The 19,410-nt window shown below is 34.0% G+C and overlaps 3 protein-coding genes across 4 annotated transcripts; 1 reads left to right on the forward strand and 2 right to left on the reverse strand.

The window, feature by feature from the left end:
• Positions 1 to 4,311: 4,311 nt before the first annotated feature.
• On the forward strand, positions 4,312 to 6,343 carry LOC132628888 (protein neprosin-like). Its single transcript, XM_060344642.1, has 3 exons — positions 4,312 to 4,401; positions 4,883 to 5,036; positions 5,979 to 6,343. The coding sequence occupies exons 1-3, from the start codon at positions 4,312 to 4,314 to the stop codon at positions 6,341 to 6,343; spliced, it is 609 nt and encodes a 202-aa protein (XP_060200625.1).
• A 2,931-nt stretch (positions 6,344 to 9,274) lies between these two features.
• On the reverse strand, positions 9,275 to 13,542 carry LOC132627167 (small ribosomal subunit protein uS8z/uS8w). Of its 2 annotated transcripts, XM_060342336.1 has the most exons (5): positions 13,385 to 13,542; positions 10,624 to 10,770; positions 10,389 to 10,549; positions 9,646 to 9,739; positions 9,275 to 9,570 (listed from the first exon to the last, which is right to left on the reverse strand). In XM_060342336.1, the coding sequence occupies exons 2-5, from the start codon at positions 10,754 to 10,756 to the stop codon at positions 9,524 to 9,526; spliced, it is 435 nt and encodes a 144-aa protein (XP_060198319.1). In that variant the 5' UTR covers positions 10,757 to 10,770; positions 13,385 to 13,542; the 3' UTR covers positions 9,275 to 9,523. The 2 variants fall into 2 exon arrangements, with proteins under 2 accessions (XP_060198319.1, XP_060198320.1); XM_060342337.1 differs by lacking the exon at positions 9,646 to 9,739 and having other exon boundaries at positions 13,385 to 13,541.
• A 1,841-nt stretch (positions 13,543 to 15,383) lies between these two features.
• LOC132622136 (small ribosomal subunit protein uS8z/uS8w-like) lies at positions 15,384 to 16,343 on the reverse strand. Its single transcript, XM_060336677.1, has 3 exons — positions 16,184 to 16,343; positions 15,949 to 16,109; positions 15,384 to 15,532 (listed from the first exon to the last, which is right to left on the reverse strand). The coding sequence occupies exons 1-3, from the start codon at positions 16,314 to 16,316 to the stop codon at positions 15,434 to 15,436; spliced, it is 393 nt and encodes a 130-aa protein (XP_060192660.1). The 5' UTR covers positions 16,317 to 16,343; the 3' UTR covers positions 15,384 to 15,433.
• Between the last annotated feature and the right edge of the window lie 3,067 nt (positions 16,344 to 19,410).

Below are 19,410 nucleotides of genomic sequence, written 5' to 3' on the forward strand. Positions count from 1 at the left end.
AAGGACAAAATAATTACTCTTATATATGTCAATATCCACCAAACTCATTTTAATGTTGCCATTTAATCACACATCAAACACCCCCACACTTTGAACATATCAAATATCTTTTCATATCACATATAGAGAAAACTCAATTCACTAACTCATGTTCTCTGGATCTCAGATTCTTATAAGAACTTTCAAGTATAGACACGCACTTGTAAACAATGTAATATTTCATATCATTCTACAACTACAAAGTAAACTTCACATATGATCTTTATGCAAGAATAATGTATCACAATGATCACCATAAGAAAATGTTATTCCTAAAATTACCAAGCAAATCTAGATCATCACAAATATTTACAAAATCGGATTTCACAAAAACAAAAACAAAACACAGAGCAAATAATGAAGTTAAGAAAATAGAACCCAATTTTATTTTCACTTTTTCTTGGATTCATCACTTTGCAATTGATGCCATCTCTCTGGTTATCCAGAATTATAGCACTGTGATCCATGCTTTAATCTCATCACTTTTAAAGCAACGTTACGCTCATTAAGCCATGCCAAACCTTCTTCGACTCCTTTTGTTTAATTACAGACTTGTATCTTCTCTTGAATAGATGTCTCTGCCATTGAAAATTATCAAACATGGATTCTACATGAAAAGCTCCAAGGTCATCTTACAAAACCTTCTTCCTCGTCAATGAACATTGGGAACCCTTGATAATTTAAAAACTAATGCCGCATCAAATTGATCTCATAATTGGCATAGGAAAGGCTCGCAAAACTCTTTCTTCAGAATACCACTAATTGTTTGCTTTTCCTTCATCATCTCGTAACCAGGTTTCAAGTTCAAATTATCTCCAAATTTGAAGTCAACCGTTCTCAATGAAAACAAAAGGAACAGCGGTTTTTGAAACAGACAAAGCCAAAACGTAAGGGAGAACTATTTCTCTACTTTAGGAACGAAATACCAATGAACTTCAACAAAAACCGTAGAATACCCAAACCAAAATAAAACACCACAATTGTTCTTCAATAACCTTCAAACCCGTGATGAGAAAATCAGAAAAATAAGAAAAGAAAAAAACTGCCGTGTGAAACAGAAACTTTCAACTATCGTTTTTAGATTGTTGGAAAATATATATATAATCCAAGAACACAAAATATATGAAGAAGAACACAAAGATGAAGGTTTGAAAATATGAACAACGAATACGGAATTGGAGGCTTGAAACACGTACGAAACGCTTTTCTAAAAATGATATTTGCTCCCTCTCCTCTGCGAGATTGCTATGAAATTCTATGCAAATAGTTTTAGTGGATATGACAAGCCTTTTAGAAATCTACACTGAGCAAATAGTGAAAAAAATCCATCTTAGAAAAGCAAGAACTTTTCTGATTTTCAAGAGCAAGTTTTGTAGAAGAGAAAAGAGTTTTGGTAGGAAGAATGTTATTTTTCAGAAAGAAGAAAAAGTTAGTTTGCAACATAACGCTTGAATTGGTTTTTATCTGCAAAATATTTAATACGGCAAAGGGTCATATATACCCCTGTACTATCCCGAAATTGTTGTGCGTATCCCCCGTTTGTTGTTTCGATGATATGTACCCCGCCGTTAGCGTTTTGGTCATATATACCCCCGCGTCTAACGGCTCCGTTTAACAGGGACACGTGGCACGATCTCAACGGCTCCAACCATTTTATTTTTTATTTAATCTAATTTATCATTAAAAAACACAAAACAAAACAAAAAAAATTGAAAATTAGAAAGTCTAATCTCCAGCGAAGCTCCACCACCAGCATTCGACTACTTCAACGGTATATTCATGGATCCAAAATTAAACTCACTTTGAAATATGCCCATAAGGTTCATGAACTCTACAATTAGATTCTTGAATACGAAAATGGTGGCCGAAAAAATTTCAAAATGGTGAAAAATTTGTTGGAATAAATTGTGTATTGACAATTGAATCTAAAAATTGTAATTAAATCTTGTCTTGAGTAGCTGGAACGTGAAGAAAAACATAAACTCCATGGACAGCCATTAATGAAACTTGAAGCTTCAAGTTCAAGTTTTGGGTTTCTTCAAACGAGCTTTGTTTCGAGTGAATATTATTGAGAAAGATCGATTAAATCTTGAAGAGTTGATATCTGATATTTGGGGAAATTTGGTGAAGAATTCGGTGCTTTTTTGGGTGAATTTTAGTTGCAAATTAGTTGGAGAAGAAGAAGAAATCACATTTTGAATTTCAGAAATAGCCACATTTTCAAGAAATATTAATGATAAATTAGATTAAATAAAAAATAAAATGGTTGGTGCCGTTGAGATCGTGTCACGTGTCCCTGTTAAATGGAACCGTTAGACGTGGGGGTATATGTGACCAAAACGCTAATGGCGGGGGCACATATCATCGAAAAAACAAGCGGGGGATACGCACAACTATTTCGGGATAGTACAAAGGTATATATGACCCTTTGCCGTATTTAATAATCAACACACCATTTTAATAAAAGACATATCCTTTCATTAAATGACACCATTCTCCATAAAACTCTTGGTAAATAATTTATATTTAAATAAAAATCCCAACATACACACTCATCGATCTTTCTCATTCCCCTTTCTCTATTCTATCCACAAAGAATTACCCTATTTCTTGGTGATAACACTTTGGCACTTTAGGATTCCAATGGTTGGTATAGGTGAGCAGTGACCTTGTTTACTTACATTACCCTCCACTTTTATAATCATATTAGTCGATGTACGTCAAAGTCAAACCTCCAATCACCTTTGAGCAGGGGCGGATCCACCCTTTAGGGTTGGGGTGGCATGGCACCCCCTAAATTGATAAATTTTTATATACCTATGTTGCAATTTGCTTAAACTAGATTAAATATTTGATCCTGTCACCACCAATCGCAAATTAGACGAAGGTGCCATGGCTGGTAGACACAAGTTTGAATCTATCTTGAACATTTTTTTACTCCCGTTTTTCTTTCTGCTTTTTATTTCCTTTGTACCAGTTATTTCCCTTTTCGGCTCTCTCAATTTTCTATTTCTCATTTTATTATTTATATTTTCTTTCCTCTATTTTATTATTTTATCTGTGATCTCTGATCTCTAATGAGAACACACAATATAGAAACTTCAAAATCCCTTAAATTAAGCATTTCTCTTAATCTCAAATCTGTGAGTCTCAATAAGAATTTTAGATTGAGATCAAAATTCAACCTTTTTTATAATTTCTTTTGTTGGTTACTCCCTCCGTCTAGGTTTACTTGTCTATATTTGACTTGGGACACTCTTAGTAAGCATAAATAAAATGAGAAATGGATTGGAGTACTTAATAATAATGGTAAAAAATGTATAAAATGGTAAATTATGTCTTGGGTTTTCGAACTATACAACTTACAAGTAAAAGTGGACATCTATTTTAGTATAGTGGAAAAATAAAAATGGACGGAGGGAGTGTATTATAAGAATTCGTGCTTTTCTATAATTGCTAAATTCAATTTAAATCAATTTACTATTTAAATTGTGATGGAAATTTCGTAAGCATTGCTTAGAAAAACATGAAATTTATGATTTATTTTTGAGAACTTATAGTTTATCTAATTCTACATTTACTTATGGGGTGTAATTTACCTATTGAAGATTTTTTCTATAATTTTTCTTATTTTGATTGGTGTAATTTCCTTATTGAAGATGTTATTTTACTTGTGCAAGTTCATTTTTTAATATACATAAAAGATGTAAGTTCTTTGGTGAAAATGTTGATTATACTTCTATTGTCAATAGGTGTGATTCCTTATTTAAGATGCTAATTATGTTCGTTTCTTGATTTTAGAGATGTAATTTTCATATTTGCAAATAAAAAACGACCTATTAAGTTGACCCGAAAACTCAAAAGAGATGGACCCGGCCCAAATACACGTTCCTAACAGGATGTACATTGAAAAAAAAAATTGTGGCACCCGCCACCTTCAAATCCTAGATCCGCCTCTGCCTTTGAGTGTGCATAACTCCAGGTGTACATGGCTCAATTGAAAGAAAAAAAATCCACAGAGAATTAAAAAGAGAAATAATTGGACAAAGGGAATTCTTCCTTTAATGAATTGTTTTAGAATGGTAAAGTCGATCACATGCAACTTGACGTAGCTCATTAGACTGAATTAAGAGTAGCTAATTTATATTACAGGAAAAATGGAGTAGCTTTATCTCATTATATAATGTTATACATTAATAGTTGTTTCAGTTTGCAGGAATAAGCATTGTACCACCTCCCCAAATAGGAAGATTCTTAGGTGCCTCAGCTACCATGACTTTGTATAATCCACACGTTAATGGACCTGGTGCTGCTTCCATATATCTTGAAAGAGGAATCGAAAGGATACAAGCCGGGTGGATTGTAAGTCTGAAAACTATATTATATTTTTCCTTTTCCATATTAATACTATCATTTTGTTGAATATTTATTATATGAAATGAATCATATCACCCAGAATACAGAACACTTAACCTGTATAAGAATTATAGGTCTACTTTTAACAATAATATTGACCAACCCCTCACATGTCACCTTTATTTTTAAGACATACCTCTTTTTTCTGATTTAATAATTACTAGTTCAAGAGTTAAAATGAAATATTTTTTGCCATAATTCATTGTTGTAGGTACATCCAGAACTATATGGTGACGCGCGGACTCGGTTATATACATACCGGACAGTAAGTGCTTTAGGCTTTGTATTTCTCTGGAATTGATTTTTTATGTTATGTTATAGTATTATATTCTCTATAACAAAGTTTTACTATAGTAACTAAAAAGATCAGAACAAACGACTCGTTATAGAGAAGTTTGACTGTATCCATTTAACGATTTGGAATTAGGTGGATAACGGCCGGATAACAGGATGTTATAACAGTATATGTCCAGGATATGTTCATACAAACGGCGAAGTACCAATAGATTATGCTTTCCCAAAGGTCTCCTTTCCAATGTTCGACAACTACGAAGTGGGAATTAGGATCTATCTGGATGAAGGTATTATGATATGCCAGGCATTTATCAGAGATTTGTCCTTAATTATTATTCTTTTATTGGTCTAAACAGAGGGGTTGCTTCCACATTAGGGTTAAGTACTCAAATGGTTTAAATAACTGAACTAATTATTGAAATTTAAAAATCACTCAACTACTATGTTCCATTGCTCGAAAAATATATTTTTTACGGGAAATCTGGGGGCAAAAATATGGACAAGTAAGAAAGCCCTAATATTTGCATGTCCAACTTTTTATTGCTTTTTTTTTTTAATTCCTTTACTATGAAAAATACGCAAAAAAAAAAGATACTTTCCAGATTCTTTTTTCTTTTCTCCTAATCCAACCTTCCTCTCCCTCTTCTTCTTCGTGAAGTCAACTGGCAGCAAAGCACTTATGTTGAAAATCATTACAAGATTCATACTAAATAATTGGACAAGTAAATCTAGACCTTTTTATAATAATATTTCATTATAATAGCCAAGTTTTCTTTTGATTTAATTTTTTTTATATATTTTATGTTTGTATAACAACACTTATCTATAGCAGCAACATCAATCATTATACACTACTAGAAATAGAGGTTTTTTCCACCGACATTCAGTGAAAAATTTGTGTCATAAAACATGATATTCCCACCAAATCAGCTCATTAAGAAAACGCATCGTGGGAAACAGGTTCATTGAAACGCAGGAAAACTTTCTAATTTTTCCATGTGAAAACACTACTATTCAGGGTTTTCTCACCGACATTCAGTGAGAAATAGCCACTAAACTTTTTCCAGTCAGGAATCAATGGGAAAATAGAGTTTTTTTCTAGTAGCGTTAATAGTAGTACATTCTTTGTAAAATTTTAATCAAAAAAGCACTCTCTAATTTGGTAATACTATTATTATTTATTGGTGACTCTATAAACTAATCATGTTCCATTGGAATAACACATACAGATTACTGGCTTCAACTATGGTTTGAAACGGATGTTGGATTTTGGCCTTTCAACATTTTCAAGGAACTGAAAAATGCTGCAAATATTGCGGGATATGGAGGGGAAGTGTTCACACCAGCAGGTGAAATGGTAAGCCCTCAAATGGGAAATGGTCAATTCTTGGCTGGCCTTCAACGCTCTACTTGTCATATGCGTCAAGTTGTGTATGAAGGAGATGTTCAAGAATTTCCACCTGACCCTTCTATAGTCACAACTCATCAGTCTAGGTGTTACTATGAAGGAAGTGAGAATAATGCCTTAGATGATTACTGGGTTTATAATTTCATTTTTGGAGGTGAAGGTAATTGCACTGTTCCTCCAATATAACTCAAATTAAAAATTATGAAATGAGAACAAAACACAAAATATTTATGTAATTCTTGCAATTTCATTTTTTTTTTCGTTATTGGGATAATTATTTGGTGTCCGAACTTACTAGTCCAACTAATTCGCATTTGCGTCACGTAAAACTTTAACCGTTAGGAGTTTCTTCATTTTAACGGCTCAAATCTAAAATCTTTGATTTAGAATGAGGAAAAAGGGTCAAAAATGCCCCTCTACTTTGGGAAAAGGGTTAAAAATATCCTCCATTACAAATTTGGGTCAAAAACGCCCCTTCCGTCATTGAAATTTTCAAATATACCCCTGTCTTAACGGAAATCTCCAATATAATTCAATTTCATTTTTAAACCTGCTCCATTTAAACCCAACCAAACTAAATAAAAATTAACGCATATGGGTTACCCGCTCCTGCATCTAGTGGTTTCAGATGTAGAACTCGGAAACAAATTGATCGCATATGGGTTTTTTTTTTTTATAGTTGGGTCGAGTCCCTTAGAATGAGGGATCCCATTAATTTCACCGCACCTTTCCGTGGTAATATCATATTCTCCAAACCATAATTGGTTTAAAGTTGACTAGCTGGTTCAAAGAGTCGATCAAATGATCTTTAATCTTAAGTTAAGGGAAATAAACATAATTATATAATCTATGAGAGGTATTTACGTAATCTATCCTAATAATCTATGAGAAATCTGAAAGATCATTCAAGGTCTTTTCATCTTTGCCCATATTTGTGTTCTTCGTCTTCTGCCTTTCATGCTTTGAAGATTTATATAAATCTCAACCAGTAGCATAGCCAGAATTCTGACTAAAGATGTTCAAACTTATAAATAAACAATCTTTCTTCAATAAATAGGTGTACCGAAAAATTTACATCGAACTACATAACATTTAGATTTTCCCATTTTGCTTTGTAGTTTTTCCTGAAAGAATAATCCAAGCAATAAATTTGAACAAGTTTTGGATTTCCACTGAAAATTCTACTCAATCACTCAAATAGTAGCCAGTAGCACGACCTGAGGTTGGGATTTTGTCCAACTCAAGTTATATACCTGTATATAACTTTCACTTTTGTAAATAAAATCTTTAATTACCAAAAAAATCACTCAAAAAAACCCAATAGAAGAATCACCAGGCACGAACAAAGAAAAAAAGGCTGAAAGCTAACGAAAAGAATAAAATAAGAAACACGGAAGAACAAATCAGGCAACCATTTTCGGTAGGTTGGTGGAAACGATGAGGTTTTCAACAGACATCTTCAAATTATTAAAAATAAAATCAAACGACCTTCGTTTAAATATGATTAATAAAGCTATCCGCGCTTCGCACGATATGAAAAACATATTTTTACAAATTTAGTTGAGATATTTTCAGGTGCGTACATATAAAAATTAATAGTAATACACTATATGCAAGAAATCACAAATATAATTATTTTTATTAAAATTTACATTGAACTGCATTTTTCATTATCAGATTTTTTTATAAGAAAAATCACTCTTATAAATGTGTCTGGTAGGGTTTTATACATAATTATATTTATCTATTTATATAAACAATTAATTTATTTATGCTTTTTTCCTTCCATAAGTTAACAAATATTTAAAGAGTGTTGGTGTAATTTGACATTTTCAAAAAGATATTAGTAAATCTTTCTATGATATTTTAAGACTAAAAGGAAAAGAAAAGAATTAGGGATGTGTTAACAATTTGGCAGCATAAATTGCCTTTGACTTGATAGAGAACCGATTTGACGAACCAATCTCGTAAAGAGCCTATGTTTTAATTAAAAAAATGAAGGGAATAGTTTAGTACTTCATGTATTCGAATTTCTTTCAGTATTCTTTACAGGCTTATGGCTTTGATTAGCCTAGTAAGTATTAAATACGCTTACATATTTCAGCTTTTGATCATATTATATTGTTACTTTTTAGTAAATTTAGCAAATCTAATAAATAGTAACAAAAGAGAGAACTCGGGGTTCACCCAATGAGTAATTTAGGCTGGGTGTTAACACGTCCTACCCCCATTTAGGGGTGTCACACGGTCTCACGTTAAAATTAAACGTAATAATCAACCAAGGAGGAACAATGATAATGGATATACATTTGTTGGATTTGATGATCAAGGTTTACAGCATTTAACTTATTGTACCGTAAAATTATTGATTCGGATTTACTATCTGTTGAAATCGGATTTCACATACAATATTTTAACTTTTGTGTCTACTTTATATAAAGATCTATGAGGTCATGGAAGGTGTAATTTATTGCTCGTGGAAAGTTGTACAGTGCATTTTCAATCGGAATGGTATAACTAGTCACTCAAAGTCAGAGATGCCAATATACTACAATACGATTTTGTGGAAATCTTTGTGAACAAAAATTTTATTATGACCTGCATATAAATGAAAACATACAAGAGTTGGGACAGCATCAATGAGCATATACGTTTGTAATTAGGGTGGCTAATTCATCATTTGGCGTGGTCAAGATGTTCCGTCTGATGGTGATCCATACTACAATTTTCTTTTTCTTCACGTAGACCGGAACAATTTTGAATGTCTGATAAATCAAGCTTTATGTAATCTACATCTCCTACTTAGCATAAAACAGAACAATTGGATTAAACTTCTTGACAGGTAGTTTGTGTGGGCTTTAAATCCTCTCTTGTAGTCATTTCATAACATTCTAGGTTCCGAGAAATATATTGGCTTAAGTATAAAAAGAGTGACTCACATCTACATACTGGAAAGGTGAGATAAAAGGTTATACTAGAGAATGTATTCGAAGTGTATCAGTTGCTTTACTGACTCGGCCTTTTCTAATCTCAGAGATGTATTAGAAATGTATCTTAGAAGATAACTTCAAGAGCCATTCAACTGGCATCTCCACATTAAACGCACAAAAATGCATGTTGCCTGCAAACTTGAATGCCATTAGACATAGCGCATAAAGCTTACAACAAATGCAACAGGCACCAACATTGTTTGACAACAAATCTCATAATTGTCTCCAAATGTTCAATAAAATCCCTACTTATAAAGAGCAGCTATTTCGCTGTAAAAGGCCGATAGCAAAACTGAAGTTTACATCCTTGTCAACGTAACAAACTCAATAAAAGAAACCAAGAACTTTTCCACCAACATTCTTTCTCCGAGCCTCCTCATGGTCCATGATCCCAGCAGAGGTAGTCAGCACAATGTACCCAAACTGCAAGTTCAAACAAATAATGTAAAGATCAAAACATAAAAACAGATAATATACAGAATATAACTGACTAATAACTAAGACTTCTACTCCATCTGTGAGAGCAGACCAAATCTATAATCTCAATTGCTTGGTAATAAACTACATATGGAGCTTCAAATCCACAATACAACTGTTCAAATAAAACATCAAAGAAACACACTTCTCGTGAATTCACAAAAAAAGGCAAAACTCTGCTAGCCAAAGGCATAGGTCATAAGATTTGCTCCTTTGCATAGGCAGGAGTCCCTCCTTTATGGGGGCATAACCTGTTTACATAACCATTACAGAAGCTTGCCCAATTAGCCAAGTCATAGCTTAAGATGAACAAAAATTTAGCAAGGCGGTTAGATGAACAAAAAATTTTATTATGACCTGCCACTAATTGTTTGCTTTTTTTCCTTCATCATCTCGTAACCAGGTTTCAAGTTCAAATTATCTCCAAATTTGAAGTCAACCGTTCTCAATGAAAACAAAAGGAACAGCGGTTTTTGAAACAGACAAAGCCAAAACGTAATGGAGAACTATTTCTCTACTTTAGGAATGAAATACCAATGAACTTCAACAAAAACCGTAGAATACCCAAACCAAAATAAAACACCACAATTGTTCTTCAATAACCTTCAAACCCGTGATGAGAAAATCAGAAAAATAAGAAAAGAAAAAAACATTCACCCCGACTATCATTTCGGAAGCTAGAAGCAAGGCCAAAATTTGGAGATGATCAGAAACGGAGTTCCATATATTGATCAAGGGAACAAATTGAATATTAATTACTATACCTGTCGGGAAGGGAGCAATCTAGCAGTCCATCCTTCAATCTCCTTGACTCCAACATCAAAGCGAGGACTAATAACACCGCACTTGTTTAGCCTTCCGTTCAGTTCAACAACAATCTTTCCTGACCTATGATCATCAACGTACTCAAATTCTCCGATGTAACCTACACAAGGATACCATGAGTATGAACATGAGAGGGTGATGTTATAAGTACAGAAAGTTAAAGAGCTAACATACCATGCTTCTGCATGACAATGAGGAACTTGATGATGACTTTTGAGGAAGGTCTAATCATGACTTGACGCTTTCCCCTCTTTTCAGCATTGTACATGCTCTTGAGAGCATCATTCAGCACGCTAACTCTGACCATCCTTTCTTATCAAACTGTATCCAATATATGCAATAATCAGATGCACGAAAAAGTGACCACAGGAATAGCTCCAAAAACCCAGCAAAAAGAATCAAATTTGTAGCAGTATGTAGCTGATATCTTTAAAATATCACTAGTTATTATCAGCATAAAATCACAGGTAATAGCGACTATAGAGTAGAAGCAGAACCGCAAACTGCAGAAACCATGATAACGAATAGGCTAAAGTCATAAGCGGCCCCCTAAACTTTTCCGCATTTTTCATTTTGACACCTCAACAGACCCTTTTCACTATTTATTTATTTTTTAAAAACTTTTTCTAATTTCTATAATAATAGAGATCTAAAGTCCAGATGTAGCTCAATAAGTATTAAATAATTATTGGGCAACGATGGACACTTTGAAGAGAGACCAAAATCATAGCTGAGAAACCCAGCTAACATTTTTACTCTCCTCCCCTTTGTTTTCCAGACATGTAACGGTGTCCACCAATTGGCATATGGTGGACACCTGACTATATGTCTGGCATAGACCCTTTTCCCTATTAGACACACTAATATTAACGAATGTGTACATATTGAACACCAAATGACAACTAGTTTAAAAAATGTTATGCGTGTAACTCACACTCGGATTTCCTGGAAAAGCCACAAAAAGAAACATGGCATGTGGCACATGGGCCCAAAATAATTATAAAAATTAATCAGCAAAAAGAAGAAAAAGGAAAAGTCGTTTTAACCCTTTTCTTTTCCATCTTATACTAAACTATGGGGATTTAGTTAATATATATAGTGAAATAAATTGTGAAGCATAGTATGTAACTTAGCGGAGTGGTGATGTTTGCTCCGAGGTGGCCGGAAATGGATGGATCGACTTCAGCCAACTTTTAACCCCGCTGCCCGGGAATCTTCTTTCTTTGTGCAGATTCAAGTGATAGAAAATTGTTTTTCGCAATGTCCAATCAGATGAACGGAGATGGTGGTGATCGGGTGATCCGATGGTGCCAGAAAGGCAGCAAAGTTTAAAAGAAGAAACCGAAAAAAATTATTTGGTTCAGAAATCAATTTCTTTTGTAAAGGATGAAAAGAAACAAGAAAGCAAAAGAAAAACAAAAAAGAGGACAAGGAGAAAAGAATGCAAAAATGTTTGGGAAACTGCCGAACTAGATCGAAGAATACGACTGGTTTATTTGGGGGGTTGCTTTTTCCACTTTTTTTTTTTTTGGTTTAGAAATCTTTTTTCCCAAACATGATTAAAAAGTTCTTTTTAATTTATTTCATTATAGTCATATGTCAATTAAAGAAAAAAGATATGAGTTTTTCAGAAAAAAATTATTTTGGAGACAACAAAAGTGAGAAACACCTTTTTGTTATACCAGCATTTTGTGTTTAATAGGTACATTTTTTGAAAAGTTTAGGTGATTAATAGGCAGTAATCCTAATGATGTGTCAAAATGAAAAATGCGGACAACTTTAGGGGGACGGCTTATGACTTTAGTCTGACTAATATAACCATGGTCTAGAATTCAAGATGACAACACAAGAATAACAAATATGCAGCTACACAAACACCGTTAATACCATCTGACCACATGAACTCCATCAACAAAGCTTCCTTTATCAAAGAATAAGAAACAAAATCCACCTACACAGAGCATCATATCTATTTGCTTCAAGCACAATAACCCATTCTCTATTGCCTCTTGTACTAATGTTGCAGAAAGGAATTTGAGAAGATTCTAGAAAAAAACCAAGCGAAGCTAAAGCTACACTAAAGAGAGCTAAATGTTGATTGTCATAGATAAAGTGCCAGACGGGTTACAAGGCTGAAAGATGAAGTCCTAGCTAGCTCATGGGATCTAAAAGAACTAGTACGAGGGAAATTGGGCTAACTACATAAATAAAGAAACAAGATTAAGGGGTTCAAGTACAAGAACAACTGATGAAACTTGTGTACTCCTTCCGTACCCCAACAGATGTGAACTACATTAATTGCACTAGGTACAACCATTGCAAGCATCAGCTCATCTTTCATACTAAGGGTGTGTTTGGTATGATGGAAAACAAGTGAATTTCTAGTGTTTTTGTACGTAAGCAAGAAAATATTATCCCAAAAATAGTTATGTGTAATCTAGCAAAACATTATAAGGTGGAATGGGATGGAGGCGTTGGGTGGGTAGGGAGGAGACAATGAACTTGAGAGTCGGGACTTGTTTTACTATAGAAAATGTTTTCCGAAACATTTCAACCAACCAAACATGGGGAAATTGGAAAACATTTTCCCACCATACCAAACACACCCTTAAGCTCCTAAATTCAGTCTGCATCATTTACTCCCAAATTCCTACTTTTACTCTAATCCCTGCTAAAACTAATCATCCCTTGCCTAAATTTTACCACAAATACAACTACCAACAACCATAAAACATCAAAGGGTGAGAACCCAAACAAATTTCAACGATAACTCCAAGAAGAAAATATGAAAACCTACTTTTTCCATCATGGATCAAAAATGAAGAGATTAAAAACCTTTACATCTCAGCAAAAAACATCTAGGATTGTCAGAAAAAAGTCACATTTTTGCTTGACGAATCCATACAGAAACAAAAATAGCAAAGAAGGCACTTACAATTTGAGATTTTTTGCTGCAAAAAGAGCGAGGCGAAAAAAGAAGATTAGGGACTCGTTTTACTAGGGTTTTGTTAAAATGAAATTACGCTTGGGCCAAAATTGATCTTTTAAGATGGCCCAAAATATTTAAGGGAAAATATACTTTCACAAATGGCCCAATATGTTTTGGATTTGTAAAAATGGAAAAGGATAAAATGCACAGCATACTGAAAATGATTTAAATTCATCTTTTTGAGCGGATTGTGCTTCTTCTGGGGTGGTCTTTAATTTTTTTCCCTTCACCTAATACTCCGAGATTCTGGATTCAATCCCAGCTCAGTAAAAAAAAGAGAAATTTCGCAAGGCGGAGGTTTTGATTCGCAAGGCAGAATTTTCCCTTCAAAATTGCCCAATAAGGGCACTCCTAAGAATTGCCCATTTAAATTTGTAATTCTTCTATCTATTGGACTGCAATTGAGCTTAATGTTAAATTTTGGATTAAAAATGCAAAAAATTGTGTGGATTTCCCTTCATACGGACTGGTCTTTAATTTTTGTCCCTCAATTCCCTGGTCTCCATACTTTTCATTTCATGAAAATTTGTGGGCTAAAGTACCCTTTTCGCACCAGAGATTCTAGATTCGATCCTCAGCAAAGTCGAAAATAATAATAATTTCACAAGGCATAGGTTTCTATGAACCTATGCCTATTCCGGCGAAGTCACATAGAACCTATGCCTTGTCCGGCAAAGGTTCGTGGAAATGAAATTCTGCCTTAATTTCGCAACTATGCCTATAGGCATAGGTTCTATGTAGTTTCATAGAAATCTTTGTCGTGTCCGGCATAGTTTCTATGTAACTACATGGCAAATAGGCATAGCTATGAACTTATGCCTTGCGATTTTTTTTTATTTTTATTGAGCGGAGTTTCGTCGGCTATCTTTCTAAGCAAAGGGAAAAATTAAAGACCAGCAATTTGAGGGGCAAAAATTAAAGACCACCACCTTTGAAGGACAATCGTGCAAATCGTCCTTAAATGTCCCTCCTTCCTCCTATTGGGTCCCGATTGCCTTTACCGTTTAAATGTCCCGTTTTTTCACTTGAATTATGACATACTATGTGAAACTTTAATTAAATAGGTGGTAATGTCGTACTCATATATAGGTCCATCAGGAATGGAAGACATTTTTAGCCTGAGATCTAATGTTAAAGGCAATTCTGATCCAATAAATGAAAAGAGGGCAAACTTAAATCATTTTCAATACGCGAGGAGCACTTGTACACTTTTCCAAAATAAACTAATTATAGAAATTCGGCCAAACAAGATGTTAGCCCTTTATATAATGACCTATGAGGTCATGGAAGATGTAATTTATTGCTCGTGGAAAGGTGTATGGTGCATTTTTCAACCGGAATTGTATAACTAGCCACTGCAAGATACAAATTTAACTTGGACATTACAATATGATTTTGTGGTCGGCATCTTTGTTAACGAAAACATGATGTAACCTACACATAAATGAAAACAATGCAAGGGTTGAGACAACATTAATGAGCATATATGCATGTAATTAAGGCGGCTTATTCACCATTTGGAGCGTCAACTTGTTCTGATTGTCGATCCATACCTTTTTTTTTCGCTCTTCATCTAGACCTGTACAATATATTGAATTGAGCATAAAAAGAGAGGTTCACATCTCCACAGCTGTATCTGCTACATACTGGAAACTATGGGACAAAAGATTATGCTAGAGAATTTGGAGTGTATCAATTACTTTACCGACTCGCCTTTTAACCTCTCGGACTATGTATTAGAAATGTAGCTTAGAAGACGAACTAAAGAGCTACTCAACAGGCATCTCCACATTAAAAGCACAAAAATGCGCATTGCCTGCAAACGGCACAAAGCTTACAACAAAGGCAGTAGGCACCAGACATAGTTTGACAGCAAACACTGATAATTGTCTCCAAAATGTTCAATAAAATCCCTACTTAAAAATAAGAGTAGCTATTTTACTGTAAAAAGAAGACAGCAAAACTGAAGTTATCATCCTTGTCAGCATAACAAACTCAATAAAAGAAACCAAGAACTTTTCCACCAACATTCTTTCTCCGAGCCTCCTCGTGGTCCATGATACCAACAGATGTAGTCAGCACAATGTACCCAAACTGCATGTTCAAACATACATGTAAAGAAACAAAATAAATATACAGAAACACACTTCTCGTGAATAATCGCACAGAACAAAAGCAGAACTCTGCTAGCCAAGGGATAGGTTATATAAGATATGCTCCTTTGGATAGGCAGGAGTCCCTCCTTTATTAGGGCTCGCTTTGTTTGCAAATGCTTGCCCAATTAGCCAAGAATTGTCTTAGCTTAAGATGAACGGAAATCTAGCAAGGCAACACGTGATGGAATAAAAAAAAAGTAAAGACAACTTTAGAAAGATGTCGAATTCACAAGCTAATATGTGCATGACACACACTCATCCCCACAAACTTTTAGGACTGCTAAAAGCACAGAGGCCTTAATTTGGAGATAACAGAAAAAGAGTTCCATAAATTGATCAAAAACAAATTGAAACCTGTCGGGAAGGGAGCAATCTAGCAGTCCATCCTTCAATCTTCTTAACTCCAACATCAAAGCGAGGACTAATAACACCACACTTGTTTAACCTTCCATTCAGTTCAACAACAATCTTTCCTGACCTATGATCATCAACGTACTCGAATTCTCCAATGTAACCTACACATGGATACCATGGATAAGAACGTGACATATTGATGCAATCAGTGCATAAAGTTAAAGAACTAACATACCATGCTTCTGCATGACAATGAGGAACTTGATGATGACTTTTGAGGAAGGTCTAATCATGACCTGACGCTTTCCCCTCTTTTCAGCGTTGTACATGCTCTTGAGAGCATCATTCAGCACGCTAACTCTAACCATTTCTCCTTATCAGGCTATATCCCATATACGAAATAATCAGATGCACCTTATAAAAAGTGACAACGGGAACAACTCCCAATAACTTTAAAAAAAAATATATCAAGCTGGAGGAAAATCCTCCCACTAGTTATCGGCATAAAATCACAGGTCCAAATTGGAAACTATAAAGCAGAAACAGACAGGCAAATTGTAGAAAATATAAGAACCAATTAAATCCTGGTGAGGCTTCAAGTGAAGACAATGATTCCTTTATCCTAGACCTCAACGAATAAGAAACGAAATCCACATCAACCCATACACATAACTAATTCTATAGCATTCTTTACTCCGCAAATTCCTACTTTCATATTTCAAGTCCCTATTCAAACTAATCATCACTTGCTTAGATTTTACATTAAAAAAAAAAAAAACCTCCATGTTTGTCAGGTAATTTCACATTTTTTGTTTGACGAATGCAGATATTAATACAAAGAGCAATATGAGCTAATGAGAGAAATGCAGAGTCAAGAACAACGAGGCGCTTACACTTTGACTCGGCTACACAAAGAGTGAGAAACAAAGAGGCAGAAATCTAAAGCACTGATTTTACTGGTACATATTACCTAGGGTTTTAGTTTATATTTCAAATTGAACGCTTATGGATTAACTGAGAGTACTGCGGCCCCATGGTGGATGGTGTACAAACTGAGTCTCGTGTCGAGGGTTCAAATCGTCTTCATGCGCATCCTGAAACTACAAAAAACAACTGAAATAAATTACTAAGAAAATATCTCTCACCAAATGAGAAATGGGATTCCGGAGCCTAAATGGCATTAATTTTCCCACAAAAACCCAAAGGGGGTTGCCCTTGCCACGATATACCAAAAGGGGTTTATCGTGGATGAGGCAACGTTATACCCCAATTTTTTTTCAACCTGTCAGACGAATTAAACAAAAAAAATTGTAAGTAAAACGTTGGCTACCCAACGTTTTACAAAAATATGACTACACTCATTAATACTCCTTTGGACTAAGCTTCCAACTTGCTGTAATCATCCTTGCAGGTATTGATGATCTTTGTTTTACATGCATAATATCTATATATATAGTTGACGATGATGTGTTTTATGTAGGATTTGCCTTTTAGTTGATTATTCCATCTATCTCGTATTATTTGTTGACATTATTAAAAATATATGTCTCAAATTATTGTTCATTTACAAAATTAAGATAAAATTAGTTAAATCTTTCCATCATACCCTTAATACTAAATATTCTCGAAAATAATCAATATTGATTAGAGAACATTTTTAGAGAGATATAAGGGTAAGATAGTAAGTAGACGTTTATCGTGAGTTCAAATCAACGTTTGTTTATGCAATTTGCTCAAAATTTCAACTTCAACTTGCAATTTGCTCAAAATTTCAACTTCAACTTCATATCATGATTTCAAATCCCAAATCATCCAAAAAGACATGATTTGAGATTCTGAATCATAATTTGGCCATATTACTTGGCCACATTACTAAATGAAGTACTTCCTCCGTCCCATATTACTAAATAAATGAAGTACTTCCTCCGTCCCATGTAAAACAAAATAGTAAATCTTATTGGCTACCCACTGGACTGTGGAACTAGACTTACTAGGGAAACATAAATTTAAAAAACGCATCCGTAAGTTGAATAACTGAATCTGAGCTAATACGTGTCAAAAGTGTCTATTTACTCATTTCGTCCCATTTGAAAGGGTTAAGTTAACAAGTAATTGCACCGTTTTCCCTTTAAATGGACTAGTGTTTAGTTTTTGTCCTTCGATTGGGTTGATCTTTAATTTTCATCCTTTAAAATCAAACTTATGACAAGCCGGCATAAGTTATTTAGAGTCTGTTTGGATGATCTTATGACTTTTGACTTATAAGCCAAAAGTCATAAGTTAGAGATTTTGGCTTATTCTACTATTTTGTCTTAAAAAGTGTGCTTAAAAACATTTTTTTATTTTATTCAAATACTACAAAAGTGCTTAAAAGCCATTTTGTCTTAAGAGCAGCTAAATAAGTCAATCCAAACAGGATCTTAAGGGCGCAAGTATAACTTATAGATATTATAATGCGTAACTTATACTCACAACAAAATTACAGACCAACACAAAATAGGGACTCAAGTGCAAATGGCCCTTAAGTTAAACATTTGGGCCATTTGAAACGATTAATTTAGGCCCAAGCGTATCGGGTCAAGAACTACAAAAACTAAAACCCTAGGTAATATGTACAAGTAAAAACAGTGCTTTTAGATTTGCGCCTCTTTGCTCTAGCTTAATCAAACTGTAAGTGCTTCAACTCCTTAAGCTCATATTGCTTTTTTGTATTAATAATATCTGAAAAACTGTGAAATGAAAAACTCTTGCTGAGATGTAATGGTTTTTAATCTCTTCTTATTGATCATGCTGGAGAAATTAGGTTTTCATATTATCTTATAGTTGAAATTAGCGTGTGTTCTTATTCATTAATGTTTTATAGTTATATTAACGGTAAAATGTATGCAAGTCATGATTTGTTTTATCAGGGGGTTGGAAGTATGAAAGTAGGAATTTCGGGAGTGAAAAAGTCACAATAGAAAGAGTTATAGTGCTTGAAGCAAATAGATTATGATGTTCGAGAGTCGAACTTCTTTATTTTGACTAAGGATTCAGTATACAATCTTTTAAGTCCTTTTTTCAAAAATTATTTACATATTTAGAAACTACATAAAAAGTACTATATAAGTCGCAATGTTTAACAATTTAAAATATTTAAAGGGCGTATGAATAAGTCGCGATCAAAGAATTTCTTTTTGACTCTCAAAATCCGAACTGTGTCATATAAAAATGGGACAGAAGGAGTAGTTACTAATGCTTTTGATTTTATGCCGATAACTAGTTTTTTTTTAAGAGGAATAAACTTAGGTGGATATAGGAACATTTTTTATCCCTGTTCTATACAATTGAATATAAAATGTCCCTTATGTTTGTAAAAGTGGATAACTTTAGTCGAACGTTTAACAAGGTTTGTCAGCCTAACGGTAGAAGTACCAAAATTAGCGGTAATGGTTGTTCTCTCATTTTTCAAATAATTTTATC

Source organism: Lycium barbarum, chromosome 2 (genome assembly GCF_019175385.1).
Source record: "Lycium barbarum isolate Lr01 chromosome 2, ASM1917538v2, whole genome shotgun sequence".
NCBI lineage: Eukaryota > Viridiplantae > Streptophyta > Magnoliopsida > Solanales > Solanaceae > Lycium > Lycium barbarum.

Excerpts from the sequence above, each read along its gene's own strand:
- LOC132628888 (XM_060344642.1), top strand. The coding sequence starts at position 4,312 with ATGACTTTGTATAATCCACACGTTAATGGACCTGGTGCTGCTTCCATA. Across the intron at positions 4,402-4,882 it reads GGATACAAGCCGGGTGGATT|GTGGATAACGGCCGGATAAC; the intron begins GTAAGTCTGAAA and ends ATTTGGAATTAG. Across the intron at positions 5,037-5,978 it reads TAGGATCTATCTGGATGAAG|ATTACTGGCTTCAACTATGG; the intron begins GTATTATGATAT and ends TAACACATACAG.
- LOC132622136 (XM_060336677.1), bottom strand. The coding sequence starts at position 16,316 with ATGGTTAGAGTTAGCGTGCTGAATGATGCTCTCAAGAGCATGTACAAC. Across the intron at positions 16,110-16,183 it reads CATTGTCATGCAGAAGCATG|GTTACATTGGAGAATTCGAG; the intron begins GTATGTTAGTTC and ends ATCCATGTGTAG. Across the intron at positions 15,533-15,948 it reads GATTGCTCCCTTCCCGACAG|TTTGGGTACATTGTGCTGAC; the intron begins GTTTCAATTTGT and ends TTGAACATGCAG.
- LOC132627167 (XM_060342336.1), bottom strand. The coding sequence starts at position 10,756 with ATGGTCAGAGTTAGCGTGCTGAATGATGCTCTCAAGAGCATGTACAAT. Across the intron at positions 9,740-10,388 it reads GATTGCTCCCTTCCCGACAG|TTGTATTGTGGATTTGAAGC; the intron begins GTATAGTAATTA and ends TTATTTGAACAG. Across the intron at positions 9,571-9,645 it reads CAGATGGAGTAGAAGTCTTA|TTTGGGTACATTGTGCTGAC; the intron begins GTTATTAGTCAG and ends TTGAACTTGCAG.